The following is a 20,002-nucleotide window of genomic DNA, read 5'->3' on the forward strand; positions in this document are numbered from 1 at the left end:
AACACCGCGACCACGTGATATGACATACATAATAAACATTTACTTCAGCGTACAAACCTGGTTCAAACCATAGATTTAAATAATCACTGGTGAGGGTTTGCACGTATACGTTGAGCATACATCATAAAAAAGACAAATTGAAACAAAAAGTCTAAGTCAAAGTATAGATTATTAGTTTAATTCGGAAAAAAGTGTGCAAAATACACAAAGGAGCTATTTTCATCCATTTCTCAGAGGGTAAATAACAAAATACAGTCATGTGGACGCTAAAAGGGAAAGATTAGAGACCATCTGACTAACAATTGTTTAACTCATCACCATCATGGACGTAAAATGTCACATTTAGCACGATCCAGTAGAGAACGTTTGATTGACCACTTAATATTTTACAAATTGGATTGTTAAAGACACATTTAATGGGCATAATATTTGATATATTTAACCAATGGTATGTTATCTGAACACAAACAAACAAAAGGACATGGTGTATGGATAAAATCTGGTTCCTTTATACATTTGCATAGATTGTAAGCACTAACTCTATAATCTAATACAGACAACAGGCTTCTTCTGCTTAACAATATATGTAACTTTTCAGGGTTTGGGTCTAAACGCACTTAAACATGCTTAAAGTGAAAGCAGCCCAACAGATGGAGATATATAATTTTTTTTGTTTGTTTGTTTGTTTTACCTTGTAATCTGACATTGAATTTAGCATCTTAAAGTCTGTAAACTTCAGGACTGTAGGATTTAGTTCACATATGAAGATTGAATTTGGCCCTATTAGTACAATCCAGTCTCAGCATCACAGTCTATATTATTGATCCAGAAACAGCTTGAACTTTTCCATATAACCCTGTCCATGGACCGAACTCTTGTAAATTGATCCCAGATATATTCGGTTTCCTCTGTCAGTGAGGTTAAATTCCCTGATTGACACTCATTGTTTGAGTGATGATTGAACAATGAGGTAAATGTTGTCAGTGTGATGGACGAGTATCAGAGGAGCGAGGAGCAGTTTTTCAGCAGGAGGGGTTTAGCGATCTCCAGGATGTCCAGGTTGGGGTCCAGCGATCTGCCCAAACCCTCCAGGACCATGATGGCAAACACCATAGATGCAAAATTACTCTCCAACTTCACCTGCCATGAGCAGAGCAAAACACACGTCACTTAATACTTAAAGTCCTCCTGTGGTGAAAATCCAGCTTTTAATGTTGTTTATATGTATATGTGGTGTTTTTAATATGCTTTAAGTGTAAATTCATAAGTCGACAGCATTGCTGAATATTTTCTCCTTAAAACTGCAGTGAACCAAAGACAGTCTCAAAAACACGCTTTGAAATCGCTGGTGTTTCTGACGTCACAAACTACCTTGTAACCAATCAGATCAACGTGTGATCGTCAACCAGTGGATCTCTGAGCTGAGTGAGTGAGTGGAGGCGGGGCTCATTTGCATATTCATAGAACCAGGGTGTCGAGTTACATTCAAGATATTTTAAGGCATGAAGAATTGTTTTTTTGATAGCAGATTTAGACAGTTGTAATGCAATAATTTATAGATTGAGTAATTAGTACAGTAATCTAATTACACTGTTGAAGATGTAATTAGTAGCTAGTAATTAGTTACTTTTTTAGAATACACTGTAGATGTTACATTAAACGACTATGTATTATTTTGACAGATCTACTAACTTCTGCTAACAACAAATGATGCAACCAGTTTAAGTTCAGAGTAATTTAACATCACGTAAAAGTGGCGGCTCTCACCTTATGATGGATCAGTAAACCAAAGACTCGCGACAGCAGCTCGGACACCTGAATCTAGAAAACAACACATACTGTGTGAAACACAAGGCATGTAAAGCAACATTTCAATCCCAGCAATACTGAAATCTCTCAGCAGAGATTATATATAGTGCTCGGTCGAAATGAGTTTTAATGGCCGATACACATGTCTGCTAATGCTGCTGATGAATAAAATGTAATTCCAGCTAATTAGATGTACATGCTTACACAAGATTTACACACAAAAAATCACTAAAATAATTCAAGACAAAAAAGTGCTTTATATTTTGGACACTATTTAAAAAAACGCTTCTGTTAAACAGTGAAATATCATCAGAATAAATAGATAAAAACACTACTAGTCAAAAAAAAGAACAGCATTTATTTGGAATAGAATCTTTTGTAACATTATAAATGTCTTTAGTGTCACTTTTGATCAATTTAATGCATCATTGCTGAATAAAAGTATTAACTTCTTTAAGGAAAATGTATTATCCCAAAGTTTTGAATGATAGTGTGTCACGGTTTCACAAAAATATGAAGCAGCACAACAGTTTTCAAAACTGATAATGATCAGAAATGTTTCTTGATCATCAAATCATCATATTAGAGTGATTTCTGAAGGATCATGTGACACTGAAGACTGGAGTAATGATGCTGAACATTCAGCTTTGATCACAGGAATAAATTACATTTGAACAGATATTCACATAGAAAACTGATATTTTAAATTGTAATAATATTTCACAGTTTTTACTGTATTTTTTGATCAAATAAATGCAGCTTTAGTAAGCAGAAGAGACTTCTTTCAAAACATTAAACATATCATAATTATTCCAAGCTTTTGCCAACATAGATCTATAATGAATTATGGAAGTGATGGAGGTGTGTGTAACTCCGAACCTTTCCCAGGGAGAGCGTGTCACTGAGCGCATGATCCACTAGTTCAGCCATTTCCTTCTTGAAACACGTCACATCCTGGCACTCGTTGGCGCGGGCGTGATGAAGGATTAACTCTGCAACTCGCTCGCCCTGGCAAAACAAGGTCATGAGGTCAACATTTAGTCTTTATTAACTAAAACTAAAGGCTGGAACATGACTACATGACTTTTCAAATCTGAACCGATTTGAAAACAATAGGCATCATCACACACTTGCTGACTTTGTAAATGGTTACAGAGAAAACCTGGGCATTATACACTTCAGGCCCTGTTTACAGCTGGTATTAAGATGTGTTTTAGTCGATCGGATCACAAGTAGACGAGGGAGACACATTCCCGTTCACACCTGGTGTTTTAATCCGTCTCTTTTGTCCACTTACAATCACTTCTGTCCTGATTTCTTCGAGGTGAGGGTCTATGGGCGAGTAAATGTATGGGCTTTTTCTTTTTTTTATACAATCTAATGGTCAAAAAAACCATGCGCATTTCTCAAGATTTCACAAGATCAGCCGAACGCTGTGTGTGTGTGTTAGAAATCAGGAATGGAGAGAGAACATTGTGCTTGGTATGTTTATCATCTTCAAACCAAACTTGGGTCTTCAGCCGATAAAGTTTAAATCCCTTCTGGCTCGAGCTCTTCCCATAATGTTACTCATTAGATCAGTAGACGGAGAGAAGACGGTCTTCTGTGGCTGTTTGAACACATTCGATCACATGAGCGTTTACACTACGAAAGCAATCCGGTCGAATCCTCTGGAAGTGTCGAAAGTGGACGAGCTCAAAATGTTTTAGACCCTTTTTACTCCTGTATTTAGTTTCGTCCACTTGTGAAATTGTAATAATATTTCCCGATGTTACTGTACCGACCCCAAACTTTTGAACGGTAGTGTAAATAATACTAAAATAACATTGATGCCAACTTTAACAAACACATTTTAAACATTTCAGGATGGCTTAGTACATTCACACTGAGTGCTGTCGATGTAAGAAGCACATGTTCTTCACCTGCTTGAGAACGACAGCGGTGAACACGTCTCTGAAGTTGCGCTGATCCGCTTCGCTGAGCTGCGCCACGATGCCCGCGTCCAGTAGCACCAGTTGCAGGCCCGGAGGAGCCGGCCTCATGCTCACCACCACCGTGTCCCACAGGTCCGTCAGGGTGGCCCTGTCCTGCGGTCCCTCTCCTCGCACACCCTGCACCAGGATGTTCCCGGGATGGAGGTCCCCGTGGACGAAATTATCCACAAACACCTGCCAGAGACGAACACAAGTTAGACAGACTCCAGTGTAAAGGCCCGTTCCAATGACGATAACTATAAAGATAACGACAAAGATATGACTCTAAACTTCGTTTTAAGAATGACCCTAAAATTATACTTATTATACAAATTTTTCTATTTTTTAATGCAGCTTTTTTGTTATTTTTTATTTTATTTACCTTTAAATTAGTAGATTTGATTAATAAATAATAAATAACTAGTAATTTAAGCACATTCCTCACATTCTTTCAACTTAAATTCAAAATAATTCACAATTTCATGCATAAACCCTTTTAATTCAGCTCTAAATATCTTACATTGGGTGTCTTTGCAGACCTCTTGTGGAAAAATAATAATATAACATGATATTTCATGACTCTAGATGGCCTTATAGCTCTATATGGAGCAAATGAGCTGTTCCGCTGGGTCCTAAAGCCAGTTTCTCTTCAGTGTGCATTCAGATACACATGTAGACATTTTAAAATCATTTTTGGTAAGAATTTAGCATTTTTAGTTAGAATTTTGAGCATTTTTAGGCTTTTCTATGTGTAATTAAGCATTCCTCGCATTCCATTCATTCCTAAGGGGGTCAATTTGACCCATAATTGACCCATATTTCAACCATAAAACTCATCGAATCCATTACATTTTTTGTGTGTGTATTCGTGGTTCAAGTGCGACAAAAGTCCTGGGGTCTTGGATCCCTCTGATGAACACTCAATTATTAAAATTTGTACAAAAATGAGTTTCGGGAAAAATAACCCGAATAACCCGAGAAAAGGCGGCAGACAAGCACGCGCTTAGAATAAACAGAACGATATCATCCGCTGGTGTGGACGCTAATATAGTTATCTTTCTTGGTGTGAACGGGCCTTAATAACACACAAAACTAACCATTTTCAAGAGAAGATCGACACCCATCCTGGCGATTCTCTGCTTGATTCCTGCTGGGACGTCAGAGCCCATGTACTTTGAGATGGGTTCACTCTCCTGCAGGAGCACAAAATACAGCGTTAGTGAAATAAAATAGATCACGCAATATTAAAACGAAGCCATTTTTACCTCAAACGTTTCCACCAGCACAGTCCTTGTGACGAACGGTCTGAGGGGTGTCGGGAACTTCACGTATTCCAGATCTTTGAAATTTCTTTGGAACTTTTCCATGTTCTGGGCCTCAAACCGAAGATCGATCTGCACCAAAAAGGATGTTAAAGCACAAAAACACTTCGATTGCCGTGAATGTTTTAGTTATTTTAGTATCATTGAGACACTGTTATAGTGTTGCAGGTATGTAATCTGATTACTTTTTCAAGTAACTAGTAAAGTAACACATTCCTTTTAAAGTTAAAACAAACTTTTTCAAATAAGTAACTTTGTTTTCTCATTTAACGCCTGACGCTTCTCCTGTCCCCATGTTGAGAGAAATCAGGAGTAAGTGTGATTGTGCGCTGTGTAAATATAATGGTTAATGTAGCTCTAGACTAACGGGAACATGCTTGAATATTACATAACCTGCATTAATTAAATATGTTCAATTACACAAGTATACTTTATGCATTTAATCTCACTTTATTAATTACTGTCTGTGCTGCTGACCTTCGATGATCCAATTCAACCATATGAATAAGAAATTAACACAATTAGTTACTTTTTTAGGGTGTAACGCAATATTGTAACGCATTACTTTCCACAACTGACTATATTTTTTATTAGTATTTTGAATTAGTTTTTTTTTTATTAATTTTCTATTTCATATTGATTTTAGTTCACGTTTTAGTACTATTCTTGTTTTTCATTTTTATTATTATTTTTAAATACGTCATATAGTTTCTATTTATTTTATTTCACTTAGTACAAGTTAAACTAAATGGAAATTAAAAATGTTGCTTTGGCAACTAGCTGAAATAAATTAAAATATTTGTTCAGTTAAAGTCGGCATTAAATCAAAATCAACCCTATTTACTTTGTAAGTGCACATTACTGGTTTTGTGGAAAACAATTAATCTGTGCAAATTAATCCACCAAAAAAATTTGTCTTCATAATCTTTAATTATGAAAACGTACTTCCCCTCTGATGTCATCAGTTGGAATGGAACGCCTACATTTTCTAGATCCAATCAATTCCCAGAGGGGAAAAACAAGCCACACCCACTATTTTTATTATTCAATAATCCGTTTCACTCTGAAAATACATCACAATACTGAAGTAAAGCCGGTCGCAACTTCCGGTTCACGCTGACTTTAACATTTATTTTATTTCAAGTAACGAAAATGATTCACACAGTACCTGTTTGGTCATGAGCTTCTCAAATTCATCTACAATCTCAGGCAGGCTGAGCCACTTGATGCCGGGCAAACAGTTGAGGAATAAACTTCCAGCTTTCATTAGGATCAGATCGATCTGCACCTGCCGTCTGATTCCTGGATGAAGAACCTGAGAGAAGAAAAAACAATAATGATCATATTAAAAATCCCAATAACAACAGAAAAAAAAGACAAAAAACACGAACCAATAAAAAGACAATAAACCCATAAATAAATGAATATATTATATTCCAGCATACTATTATAAGTGTTTTTTGCTGGTCTACCACTCCAAACCAGCTAACCACTGGAACATGGTCATCTACCATCCCTAGTTAGGGCCAAAATAACTAAATCGCATCCTACATCATCATTTGACTAGTCTTTTTTATTTACTGAAAAGAGAATTTTATTTTAAGTTAAGATTGAATAAAATTTGTTTAGTTTATAAGAAAATTAATGGTGTAAATTAGTAATTTAATACCAAATGATGCATACTTGTTTTAGTTGTCAACAGGATAAGACTGAAGTGTTGACTTAAACTTCAAGATCTGCCAAAACAATCTCAGAAGAATACAACTAAAAAAGAAACGTCATTTAAAAACCTATTTTACCTTGATAATCTGATGTATTTCTGAGAGAAAATAGTTTACAGTAAGAAAAAAACAAAAAACAAAGATCAAATAAAATGTTAAGATGAAATAAAATGAGATTATGAAAATGAATGGAGAATGTACATTCCCACAGTATATTCCCAGTATATATATATGTGTGTGTGTATATATTATATATATATACTGTATATTCTCCACTAAATTACTAATTTACACCATTAATTTTCATAATCTCATTTTATTTCATCTTAACATTTATATATATATATATATATATATATATAAAAATAAATAATAAAATATGGTATACAAAAATAAAGATCAGAAGATTTCATGGGAATTGTCCGGAACATAAAAATATTCACATGAATCCAGATGATTGGAGGTGATGGGTTTGAAACATAAGAAAACAAATATGATCTTTATTCTTTACCTTGATGGCCACAGGTATCAGACGCTCTTCCTCAGGGTGTTCGCCTGGACCGGGCCTCTCTCCAGAACCCCTGTTCCTTACATCCACCGTCTCTTCCTCATCTTTATTCATCTCCCAGAGGTCACTCAAAGCTCCTCCCAGTCCAGGGATCTCCCAGGCTTCCAGGAGATTCTTCTTCCCCAACTCCTCCACCAGATGCTGGAACGCCGGATCTTCAACACTCGCCACTTTGGCTTTGGCCCGGTACACCTGTGCCACGCATCCCGACCCCACAGGCTCCTTACTCTCAAACACAAACATCTGCCTCCATCCTTCCCCAAACGCCCTCCTCAGACACAGCTTGGTGTGAATCCAGGGATGGGGCTTTACTCGCACATGAAGCCTTGAGAAGCGGTCGCAGAAGTCCTGCGAGAAGAGGTCCCGTCTGGTGCTGGCCCACTGGCCCAGTTTGATAAAGGTAGGTCCAGATGTCTCAGTGACCCAAAGTAGTGCGTCCAACCAGTGGGACGCCCAACGGTGTGATAGTAAAGTCAGGGGATACAGAAGCAGAAGGGGGCTGAACTTCAGATAAAGCACCAAGGCACGGAGTCCCAGACGCAAGACGAACACTAACCTGTGGATTTGCACTCGGGCGATTGACTTCCTCTCTGTGGTTCGGTTCTGATGGACCGATTCCTGGCCGGAGGCGTAAGTGACGCCACATGCAGTCCAACAGAACAGTCCCACTTTGGGGGTTTGAGATAAAAGACGAGTACCTTTAAGAAGAAACACTCTACGGGACGGGATTCGAACCGATACCCTGTGAACAATGCAGCTGAAGTTCTGGAACAGGCGCTTTGTGCAGAATGCAGACATTATTGATACAGTTGCTATTATTATTATTATTATTGTTTAGGCATTCATGTAGTTCAAATGCAATTTATAGCAGTTATTTTCAGATTTTGATCAGGCAATGACTAACAAACATTAACTTTTACAAATGGGGAATTATGTAGTGCTAAAACCTACATGCACAGCAATGAAAAACCTTTATATATACGATTAAGTTATTATATCATGAACAGAAAGATTCAAAAGCTGCAAATACATATAACACGTGATCAAATGCATGCCTATTCTTTTTCTCCTGTATTTTTCGCTGACAGAGCTCTAATGTAGTGCTGTTTAGAAAGTAAACATTGTACCTCCACATTTCAACACGAATTCAGATGAATTCATTCAAATATTGGTTATGAAATGTTGCTCCTCTTCTCGGGTCCGGCTGATAAATCCCTCCGTGTGACTCTTCTCAACATTAGTTCCGCGCTTCAGTGGAAATGGAAAAGATTTGTTGGTCTGTTGATTGATAAAGTACAAGTTATTTTTAAAACTCAGTAAATCATCAGCTCAGCAATAATAAACACAAGATAGTAAGAAATGTAGGTATTCTTTGTTACGTAAAATGTAAAATACGAGTAAACAAACACAGTAAAGAAATTAACAAAACATTGTGACTAAATGTTTTTATTTTTAATATAAAATATATTATTTTATTGCAGTTTTGTTTGTTATTGTCCTATATATATATATATATATATATATATATATATATATATATATATATTTTTTTTTTTTAATCGTTTGTTGTTATTATTATAGTGGTTGTTGTTTATATTAATTATGTATTACCTCTCTTGTACTATAAATGTGACATTTTCAAGATTAATAAATGACACTTTATTTCTTAGTCAATCTTCGTCTTTAAAAAAATGTTTTATTATAATATATTATAATTAATATATCATAATAAAGTAAATTAACAACTTTACAATATTAATAAATAAATAAATAATTAAACCACGTACAGGAAATCCAAATGTGGGCGGACATACATTCGATGTAAACACTCCCGATATAACAGCATCCAACAAGAAATAGTAAGTGAAACCCCTTTAAAATGATTAAATGTGAAGTTATCGGTATTTGTTTGTCTATGCATATTTCCTATTCATGTCTATATAATGTTATATAGGCTAGTAAAGTATAATGTTTCACTAAATTATTCAAGTCAACTAGAGAGATTCCCATTCAGTCGAACATCCGCCAGTCAGTCAATGATTTACTCTCTCAGTCTTTCGACCATTTCAGTCAATTTGTCTGTTTATTTTTCTTCCTTCTGTCCAAAGAACATTTTTCACAAACAAACACTCGTTTTCTCTGTGTTTCCCCGTGTTGTGCTGTAGAGGTCGCTGTGATGACTGTGTCCTGTGGGCAGAAGTCATCCACTCTTCCTCCTCCTCCTCATCCTCCTCTCTCAGACTTCAGAGAAACACATTATGAAGCAGGTAAAGTGACAGACCTGATCATCAGTGTCTTTGATCTCATCTGAACGTCTCTGCTTCTCTGTTGTTCCTTAATATGCTGTGAATGATGTTTCTTTCTTCTTTAGAAAGCTCATATTCACATATCCATAATGCATGTGTTTATTATGTGCATTTCTTATTCAGATGTTGCAAACTTTGAGATCCTTCAATTATTGCTTTCTGTTGAACTTAATGACTTTTACAAGTCGGCTGTGCTTGAAGATCAGCTGTGCAGCCAGAGTTAATCCAGCACAAAGCTTCACAACAGCAACAAAAGACACTGATTACATTAAGCCTGCAAACTCTCCAGTTAAATCTGTGTGTAACTCGATCTCTCCAGTCCCTCTCCTCCTCCTCTCCTGAAGTCCAGCCAAGACTGTCCTTCACATGGGATCCTCAGAGGGCCTCAGGGGCCTCAACTTCAAACCATATTATAAACATGTGACGTAGAAACATGGTTGCGCATGCCAATGTAAAGCAAAACAATCTGATTTTAATAAGCGTACAAAACGTACTTGATATTAATGTAATGTGAATCAGTTTGATCATATTTCTGGGGAGCGGGGAAAAAAATGCCATGAAATGCAGTAAAGACTGGAACATTATTACAATTTAAAGTAGCTGTTTTCTACGTGAATATACAGTACAGGTCAAAAGTTTGGAAACATTACGTTTTTTTATATTTTTGAAAGAAGTCTCTAATGCTCATCAAGGCTGCTTTATTTGATCAAAAATACTGAAAAAACTGTAATATTGTGAAATATTATTACAACTTAAAATGATAGTTTTATATTTGAATATACTTTAAAAAATAATTTATTCTTGTGATGCAAAGCTGAATTTTCAGCATCATTACTCCAGTCTTCAGTGTCACATGTGACATCCAGTCTATCACATGATCCTTTAGAAATCATTCTAATATTCTGATTTATTATGAGTGTTGGACACAGTTCTGCTGCCTAATATATTTGATGAATAAAAGGTTCAAAAGAACTGCATTTATTCAAAATAAAAAAATATTTTCTAATAATAAAAATCTTCTTTACTATCACTTTTTTATCAATTTAACACATCCTTGCTGAATAAAAGTATTGATTTATTTCAAAAAAGAAAGAAAAAAAATGACTGACCCCAAATTACTGACCAGTAGTGTGTATTGTTGTTACAAAAGATTTCTGTTTTTAAAACATTTGCTTCTTTTTTTTATTTTTATTTATTTATTTTTTTACTTTTTATTCATCAAAGTATCCTAAAAAAGTATCACAGGTTATGAAACAATATTAAGCAGCAGAACTGTTTCCAACTTTGATAATGAATCCTCATATTAGAGTGATTTCTGAAGGATCATGTGATAGACTGGAGTAATGATGCTGAAAATCCAGCTTTGCATCACAGAAATAAATGATAATTTAAAGTATAATAAATTGAAAACCAATTATTTTAAATTGTAATAATATATCACAATATTAAAAAAATGTCTGTATTTTTGATCAAATAAATGCAGGCTTGATGAGCAGAAGAAACTTCTTTCAAAAACATTAAAAATAGTAATGTGTCCAAACTTTTGGCCTGTACTGTATAGTAAAGTGTAATTTATTCCTGTGATCAAAGCTGAATGTTCAGCATCATTACTCCAGTCTTTAGTGTCACATGATCCTTCAGAAATCACTCTAATATGATGATTTGATGCTCAAGAAACATTTATGATTATTATCAATGTTGAAAACAGCTTAATATTTTTCTTAACACAGCTGAGAACTGTCTATGAAAAAGCAATTTATGAGCAGAATACAGCGACACACACCTATACACACACACACAAAACATCTGAATGTCATTGCATTAGAATGTTTTGATATGATAAAACAGAAGTACTGTGTGACTTTGTGTCAATGAAGTGTTAGTTGAACATGATCATAGTTGAAAATCTCCAGTTGATTCAAATACATTGTAATGCAAATAACACTCTCATACTCACAGATAAATCTTATTGCTCAGTTACACTGCAGTGTCAAACCTGGAGTCAGATGCTTCTCAAGGACTCAAAAGTTGTCATACAGTAAGAGTGAAACATTTTCAAAAGTTATCAAAAGTCAGAGATATTGACTTTGATGTGCATCATTTAGTCAATGTTTGATCTCTGACTATTGATAATTTTTGAAAATTTTTCACTATTTTCACTTTCTATTTGATTTCTATTTCATCTCGTTTCTGTATGGGAGATCTCACCTGTCAAGTCACCTTCATTTATATAGCGCTATATACAACTATATAGACTGTTTCAAAGCAGCTTTACAGTGATAAGAGGAAGTTACAGGAACAGAGATTGTTTAGGCTTTACAGCAGCTCTAGGATAAAGTTATTGTCCAGATAAAGTTAGTCATAACCTGTGATTATTATTTGCTGCGGGTACATTTTTATTCGAATACTTTTTGGAGCTTCCGGTCATTGGGATGGATGGATGTTTTTTGTGTGTGTGCTCCAGTCGACTTTTAAAGCAGGACACTTGGTCTCCACAGTAACCAGGCGTCCAATCACTCGTCCAGCTGCAGATTAGTTCAGCAGTGGGGGGTTTGGAGGAGGAGAAAGACTCCGATGGGAAAGAGGAGGGGTGGGAAAAGAGAATGAGAGAGGAGGAAGGCAGAAACACTGGAGAGAGATAAAGTTGGAGTTTGAGTGTATCAGAGCGACCGTGCTGTTTGCAGGAAACACGAGGACCGGCTGGGGAAGAAAGAGGATTTAATCAGCTGAACGTGTGCGTGAGGAGGAAAAGGGGGGAGGAGGAGAAACAGAAGGAGAAGAAGAAGGAGAAGAAGAAGAAGAAGAAGAAGAAGGGAATAACTGATCTGATCATGAGAGTGGATGCCGTCTTTCCTGGGGTCAGATTTCACAAAATGAGAGACCACTGCACTACTGCAGGACGCAAGCAACAGAGCAAGGTGTGTGTGTGTGTGTGTGTGTGTGTGTGTGTGTGTGTGTGAGAGAGAGGGTCTGTGTGAGTGTGTGTGTGTGTGTGTGTGTGTGTGTGTGTGTGTGAGAGAGAGAGAGAGAGAGTGCGCGTGTGTGTGTGTGTGAGAGACAGAGAATCTGTGTAAGTGTGTGTGTGAGACTGTGTGTGTGTGTGTGTGTGTGTGTGTGTGTGTGTGAGAGAGAGAGAGCTTGTGTGTGTGAGAGATTGTGGGTGTGTGTGAGAGAGTCTGTACATGAGAGAGAGAGAGAGAGTGAGTGTGTGCGTAAGTCTGTGTGTGTGAGTGTTTGTTTGTTTGTGTGTGTGTGTGTGTGTGTGTGAGAGAGAGAGAGAGAATATGTGTGTGTGTGTGTGTGTGTGTGTGTGTGTGTGTGTGTGTGTGTGTGTGTGTGTGTGTGTGTGTGTGTGTGTGTGTGTGTGTGTGTGTGTGTGTGTGTGTGTGAGAGTGTGTGTTTACTTTTGGGGACAAAATTGCCTCTGACAAAACCTCAATGGTGAAAATGATTCATGATTAATGTTTTTTTAATTCTAAAAATAAAAAGATAAATAAAATAAATATTTTACAAATACAAAAATAAGGAACAATCAAAGTAGTCTTTAGTCGTCATGATTAGTTTGAATAATGTATACACAGTATATAAAAGTCTATGGTATGTCCTTATTTAAATAGCTAACTGAACCTGTGTATGTGTGTGTAATTTGCATTGTTTAAATGTATGAAGTTTACAGTAGAACAACTGGTGTTTTTCCAGAACAAACTGGTTTATTTGTGAAGTGATTGTAGTTCGAGCTGGTTTGTAGTTCAGAGGCTGAAAGTTCAAAGTTACTAGTAGAGGGAAATGTCTGTTAATCAGTGCATTCCTGGCTAAAGAAGAGAGAGGATGGATGGATAGAAGGATAGATAGATGGATAGATGGATAGATAGATAGATAGATAGTTTATTTATTTTGATAGATAGATAGATGGATGGATGGATGGATGGATGGATGGATGGATGGATGGATGGATGGATGGATGGATGGATGGATGGATAGATGGATGATGGATGGATGGATGGATGGATGGATGGATGGATGGATGATGGATGGATGGATGGATAGATAGATAGATAGATAGATAGATAGATAGATAGATAGATAGATAGATCTCGAGGCATGACTTCATAATTCATAAATTATATAAATATCAAAAGAACTGAGAGTGTTGGACCTCTGAATCAATTTTGAATCAGTTTATGTCTATTTTTGGTGTTTCTTAGCAGAGAACATATTCTGCGTGGGATATTTCTGCAGTGACTCGTCCTCGTGCTTTTATTTGCAACTGCTGTTTAGGACTGAAATGTTTTTGTTTTTCGCAACGAGGGACAGGAAATACCCAGAATCCCACAGTCTTTCCAATATGACACATCAAACTTCTGCTCCGGTTTTTTTTCAGATCGGCAGACGTACCAAGACAAAGTGATCAATATAGGCACGTAGCTATCAGTTCTGAGTAAGCAGTGTGTGTTTGAGGGTGTGTGTGTGTGTGTGTGTGTGTGTGTGTGTGTGTGTGTGTGTGTGTGTGTGTGTGTGTGTGTGTGTGTGTGTGTGTGAGAGAGAGAGAGTTAAGTTGTTGTCTCTGGTCTGTGACTAATGGCTCACTCTAAATGACTCTAATAAAGAGTCACGAGGTCAAAGGATGAGTTGAGGAAAGAACAGGATTGAGTGAGCCAACAGAGGGACTTTTTCCATCTGGTTTGTTTATTGAAAACATTTCGAACTGAATGCAGGAACTTGATATTTAGTAGTTCTTACCTGTAGAGGTGTTGTAGATGATTGCTTGGATGTTGCTAGGTGGTCTGAATGATCGCTAGGGGTGTTGCTAGGTGGTTGCTAGTGTGTTGCTAGGTGGTTGCTAGGTCGTCTGAATGATTGTTAGGGGTGTTGCTAGGGTGTTCTGGGGGTTGCCAGCGTGTTGCTAGGAGGATGTCAGGGTGTTCTAGGTGATTGCAAGGATGTTGCTAGTTGGCCTGAATGATTGTTAGTGGTGTTGCTAGGTGGTTGCTAGGGTGTTCTGGAGGGTTGCTAGGGTGTTACTATGTGGTTGGTACTGTGTTCTGTGTTGTATAATAAATGGTCACTGTGATCTTCTGGTCTGTAGATATGGCTTGAGTCCCTCATTCAATGTAATATATTTTCTCACGTGTTTTTTCGTCCCCCGTAAGTCTGATCACTGATTTTAGGAATAGTCTATGTCTGGAGCACGAACTCTACCAGATGAGTTCATTACTTAAGTTCATATCTCTAATTATAATAAATGAGCTAGTGATGCTTGACGTAGTGTGTATGTGTTGGTGAGTCTTTGTGTGTGATTTCCTGCGACATGTGGGAACAGACATCTGTGTCTATTGTACTGCGTTTGCAGAAGCATCATACACATGTAAATGCATCCTGTGACAGACCAGATGCTTCATGTTTTTCTGTCAGCGAAACCCTACTGGTTTACAGTTCAACATTTGGGAATGTTTCCTTGGGCCCTGTGTCCACCAAAGCGTTTTTTCACGCTCCTGGTGTATTTCTCCAATGGTTTTCAATGGGAGCACTGCGTTTTTAAAACGCCATGAGCGCAACGAGGCGCTGAGCGTATTATTCACGCTGAAGAGCTCGGCGTTTTATACCAGTCGCCGAAAGTTGAAGAATGTTCAACTTTGGGTAAAACACAGCAGCGCTCATCACTGTCTCTTTTTACCCAGCCGTCCAATCACAGTGGAGGAGGGGCGGGACTAATACCACACCGACCAACCGTCACATTCTGCTTGTACGACGTCAACAGAGGACAACAACAAGCATTATAACGGAACAAAATAATTTCAAACAAGAGCCAGAGCAAATACTTTATAATCTATCGACATTTTTAGATAGAAACAACACAGAAACAAATGACCTGTGAAATTAGATACTAGTAACGCTTTTGTGGAAATCCCGTATCATATGGTGCCTTCTAGTCATCTCGTAAAGATCGAGTTGAACGCACATGAACGCCACCACAAAATGTCGTAAATACGAGTGGATTTTCTTTAAGCCCCGATCTTTACGAGTTGGGGGGGGTGTCAGTAGCTAAGTTTCCATCCACTTGTCAATCGAATTATCTGAAGTTCGGTAAAAAAAACTCATGCGAATAAAGCTGGTGAAAGTGTGTTTCCATCCAACGGCTTTAAAGCGAATAAAAACCTGTGCGTAATGACGTCACATGCTGTTTTGTGATCAAATTGGTATATCGAATTGATTTGAGACATTTTAAGGTGTTTCCATTCATTTTCGCACTGAAACGCACAACATTCAAGCAAACATTTTGCGAACAAAGTTTTGCTAGACAAAATGGATCGCGCCATATAATGTTTCCATCAGCGTTTATCGCATAAGCCGTATATCGATCAAGATAAAATCCGATGAGACCAAACGTATTTCATTTGAGTCGATATTCATGAAATTCAATCGAATTTTACTGTTTCCATAAGGATTTTTCATTCGATATCACTTAATTCGCATAAAAATGTGTGGATGGAAACATAGCTAGTGAGAAACATGGCGGAATACCACAATACTTAAAGGTATTTAGCAGTGACATTGTCAGGCTTTTCTATTTAGAGCGAAGTAAGCTAATTACCTGCACAGAATATGATGGCATTATAATATAACAATGTAATATGTAACGATAAAGTTTGCTGTGGCTTCATAAATTAATTAAAACATAAAAAAGCAAAGCACACCTGATGCAGATTTCTTTATTCTGCATTTTCTAAAACTAGAGTTAAAGAACTGTATTTTTGTGTAATTAATTAAGAGAAAGTACACCGCTGTCGTACTCCAACGAAAGTGACTTCAACGCACCTGCCGTCGTAAATACGACTTCCCACCTCGTAAGTACGCACTTCCCACTTCCCAGGAGGACTTGAACGCACCAATAGCAAGCAAAGCGTCTCAACTGAAAAACAACAACAACATAAACAAAACGAAAACGCCCCTCCTCCATTGGGTAAAAAGTGACAGTGATGAGCGTTGCGTTTTACCCAAAGTTAAACAATCTTCAACTCTCGGTTACCGGTAAAAAAAACGGAAAAAGACGCTCAGCATCTCGTTGCACTCATGGTCTTTTAAAAACGTGGCGCTCCCATTGAAAACAATTGGAAAAATACGCCAGGAGCGTGGAAAAAACGCTTTGGTGGACACAGGGCCGTACTGCCGTTCTGACCCGAGCTCTGGTTGTCTCCACGGCAACAGCTGTAGAATTTGCCCTGCAGTGCGTGTGAGGGAATTCTGGCTGCTCAGGAATCCGTGAGCTCCGGGGCTTTGTGTTGTAGTGGAAGGGAACGGACCACAGATGCTGTGATTACTGACCTCCACCCCTTCTTCTCCTTCCCGTCTTTCTCCTCTGTAACCCTCCTTCTTTTATAACTCTTTGAGTTTCCAGCCCCCACTCCTTAAGGAGCCGTGCCTGCAAGCTGTCGCTCCGATGCCGTCTCAGTCAAGGTTCAGTGGTTTTTGTAGGACTCATGAAGAGAGAGAAAAGGGACAGAGCAAACATCAAGGTTCAATTGTGTCGTAGTTTACTCATCCTCATGTCATTCCAAGTTTTTAAGAATATTACAGTGACCTCAGCTCCTAAAACGACAAATGTTGTCCAGAGGGCTTGACATTAACACCCGCCAACCTGCCAAATGTGTGTGTATTTCAGCAGTGGTGTTTCCTACTAGACACTTTGGTGGGTTGAATTTTATATAATATACATTTTTCAATTGTAGCCATCTGAAATAATACATTTAATATAGATATATCTAAAAAAAAATATAGATTTTTCGATACATATCGATACTGAAATATCTGAAACTCTTCCGCAGGAGACACGATACCAGCTGCTCGTTCTCGCTCTCTAATCTCTCCGACAGCGAGTGACACACAAACCCACCTCTCCTCACTCACTCGCTTCATTTGCTCTGGATGAATATTGTTGGTGTTACAGGGCTTGAATTTCGGTGTGGGATCGCGCGTATTGAGCATAATTTTACTCATTCCCGCAGATTTTGTGCTCAAAGTGCGCACATAAAACAAAGTATATTGGCTATGTAAAACAGTATAATGGGTCCGTGCGTCAGGTCTTAAAGTGACAGCAGCCTAATATACCGGCTGCCAAATTATGAGATGATATTAAAAATATCTATATGCCAGTTTTTCCTATGGTATTGATGTCAAAACTGTGGCCAGTGAAAATGCTGAGTGGCTTGTAACTTTGGAAATCCACTAGTCGCAGCGGCTGGTGAATAAAAAAGTTAATGTCAAGCCCTGGACTCGCGTAAGTCTTCTGAAATCATACGCTAACTTTGTGTGCGTAACAGACCGAAATTTAAGTCGTTATCCATCAGAGCTCCCATGCTTCCGTTTGTTTAAGCTTACCTTGTCGTAACGTCACATGCAAAACCCAATGCCTTTGGGCATCGTTGACATCAAACCAGGTGCGACACGTCATGCAACACATTTAAATCAAAGTTAGATACGCAAACTTTAGTCTGTTCCCCAATGAAAGTTAGGACATGACTTCAGAAGACTTGGAAAATAGTTTTGTCATGACAACTCTCTGGAGTGTTTGGCTTGGTAATGGATATGACAGTGTTTTCTTCTTGGTGGAATAGATCGCTGTCGTTACACTACATCCTTATGCATCGCTTTCTGTCAGGACTTTTACGTGCTTTTCCCAAACCCCTGAAGTGACGTCGACATCCGGGTTAGCGGTAGCATTAGCCGTCAGGCAAGTGTTATTTAAATAAACTCCTGATGTACTTACAAACTTTCCAATGCCTCGTTTTATGAGTACAGAACCTATTTGTACTACTGTAGAAGTTTGATACCATTCCAGGCATTATTAGTGGAGTAATTTACCAGATACATCACAGGATCCATTAGCGCCTGCACTAAGCCATCCGGCTGATATCTCTAAATAATCTCTAACTTTAATAATGTTCAACCAAGGGGAAAAAGGCTTCTGGGGGGTGTTTGGCTCGAGGGCATGGTGCAAAGGACCCTAGGTTGATTTTACTCCGAACCATCCCTTTAAGGACCAGTCAGTCTGTGCCATCTTGAGTTTCATGACAGAACTTTGTATTGCACGAGTTGACTACTTTTATTGTGCTTTTGGAGCTTAATAGGTCATGGTCATGGTACGTTTTTATACAACATCCTAGTAAACATTCTGTTTAATATCTCCTTTTGTGTTTTACAGAAGAAAGAAATGGGTTTGCAATGACATGAGGGTGAGTAAATAGTCACAGTTTAAATTTTGGGGTGAACTAACCCTTTAAGACTGTTCAAAGGACAGTCATAACCCTGTATATCTGCATTATGTGGGTGGTAAAAAGAGGAAACTGACTTTATTTCATCAATCAATCATTAGAAAGATCAATTGGCAGTCCTCAAAGTACTTTCAGAGAATAGGATGAACTGCAATGCTCATCTTCAAGGCCAGATTAGGACATGTGATTTGTGCAAAGACAAGAGATGTGACGTGGAAGTGTCATGGAGTGTCAAGACGACAGGAAGGAAGGAACAAGAAGAAAATAAAAAGGAGAATGTGGGTGAGGCGGAGTAAAACAATCCATTCTTCCCCATCTGGAACGTGGGATGTTTCTTCTTCCTCTCCTAGCGTGGGTTGTTTGAAATACCTCTTTACCTTCTAAAACACTTTAATACTGCCTTCTTTTCTTCTCTCGCTCTTTCTCTGCCTGCACATTTCCAATCTGCAACCAATTATAGCTTTTTGGAAACAGCAAACCATCTAAGAAGTGCAGCCTAAAGGCCCTTTCACATGACTCGTGTCAACATTCTCCAATTCATTGAACTCTCGGAGTGAAGAGTCAAGTTTTTTCTTGTCTTCTGCATTTCTCACTGGTCAAGCACTGTCATGCAACACTCAAGACTTTCAACTTTTCACCCTGTTTGCTTATTACATTTTTAAAGGAAGGAGAAAGCTCTTTCATATCTACAGTTGTTGACGAATAAAAGCCAGTGTGTCCAATCAGACTCTACAGTAGCTTGGTGCTAATTTGTTAATCATTTGGTAGAATCTAGTCAAATTAGACAGATTCCAACATCGACGGGTTGTGTAACATGCCTTCATTCAAGAAAACCGTGAACAAAGTACGATAAAATACGATAAAAATGTGGTTTACGGATCAGGAATTGTATTGGATGGCGTTGTAAAATGTGAGTCCTAAAGGAAAACCATGTGAGATATGCTTCTGTTGAGGTACAAATAATGAAACTAATGACTTGTAATTACTTGTAAGACCTCAATCCAATTTATTTGGTAAACCAAACCTGCAATGTT

The 20,002-nt window shown here is 37.8% G+C and overlaps 2 protein-coding genes across 9 annotated transcripts in view; one reads left to right on the forward strand and one right to left on the reverse strand.

Moving 5' to 3' along the window:
• Positions 1-151: 151 nt before the first annotated feature.
• The window catches only part of adck2 (aarF domain containing kinase 2), a 57,186-nt gene continuing 37,335 nt past the window's right edge, over positions 152-20,002 (reverse strand). For 2 of the 4 annotated variants that reach the window (XM_079858917.1, XM_079858916.1), the window contains 8 exons: positions 7,337-8,671; positions 6,273-6,419; positions 5,048-5,176; positions 4,880-4,975; positions 3,732-3,977; positions 2,689-2,817; positions 1,768-1,821; positions 152-1,140 (listed from right to left, as the gene is read on the reverse strand). In XM_079858917.1, the coding sequence (XP_079715043.1) occupies positions 1,000-1,140; positions 1,768-1,821; positions 2,689-2,817; positions 3,732-3,977; positions 4,880-4,975; positions 5,048-5,176; positions 6,273-6,419; positions 7,337-8,191 (1,797 nt within the window). In that variant the 5' untranslated portion in view covers positions 8,192-8,671 and the 3' untranslated portion in view covers positions 152-999. Of the gene's footprint in view, positions 1,141-1,767; positions 1,822-2,688; positions 2,818-3,731; positions 3,978-4,879; positions 4,976-5,047; positions 5,177-6,272; positions 6,420-7,336; positions 8,672-17,022; positions 18,882-20,002 lie in introns of those variants that run through there. The other 2 variants (XM_079858919.1, XM_079858918.1) reach the window with 2 other exon arrangements.
• Positions 9,561-20,002, forward strand: part of LOC307151092 (DENN domain-containing protein 2A) — a 46,324-nt gene continuing 35,882 nt past the window's right edge. The window contains exons 1-2 of one of the 5 annotated variants that reach the window (XM_079858912.1): positions 9,561-9,660; positions 12,384-12,617. The gene's annotated coding sequence lies outside the window, so the exon portion shown is untranslated. Of the gene's footprint in view, positions 9,661-11,817; positions 12,618-18,898; positions 18,930-20,002 lie in introns of those variants that run through there. The other 4 variants (XM_079858913.1, XM_079858914.1, XM_079858915.1 and 1 more) reach the window with 4 other exon arrangements.

The sequence above is a fragment of the Squalius cephalus genome (assembly GCF_949319135.1).
Source record: "Squalius cephalus genome assembly, chromosome: 23".
Taxonomy (NCBI): domain Eukaryota; kingdom Metazoa; phylum Chordata; class Actinopteri; order Cypriniformes; family Leuciscidae; genus Squalius; species Squalius cephalus.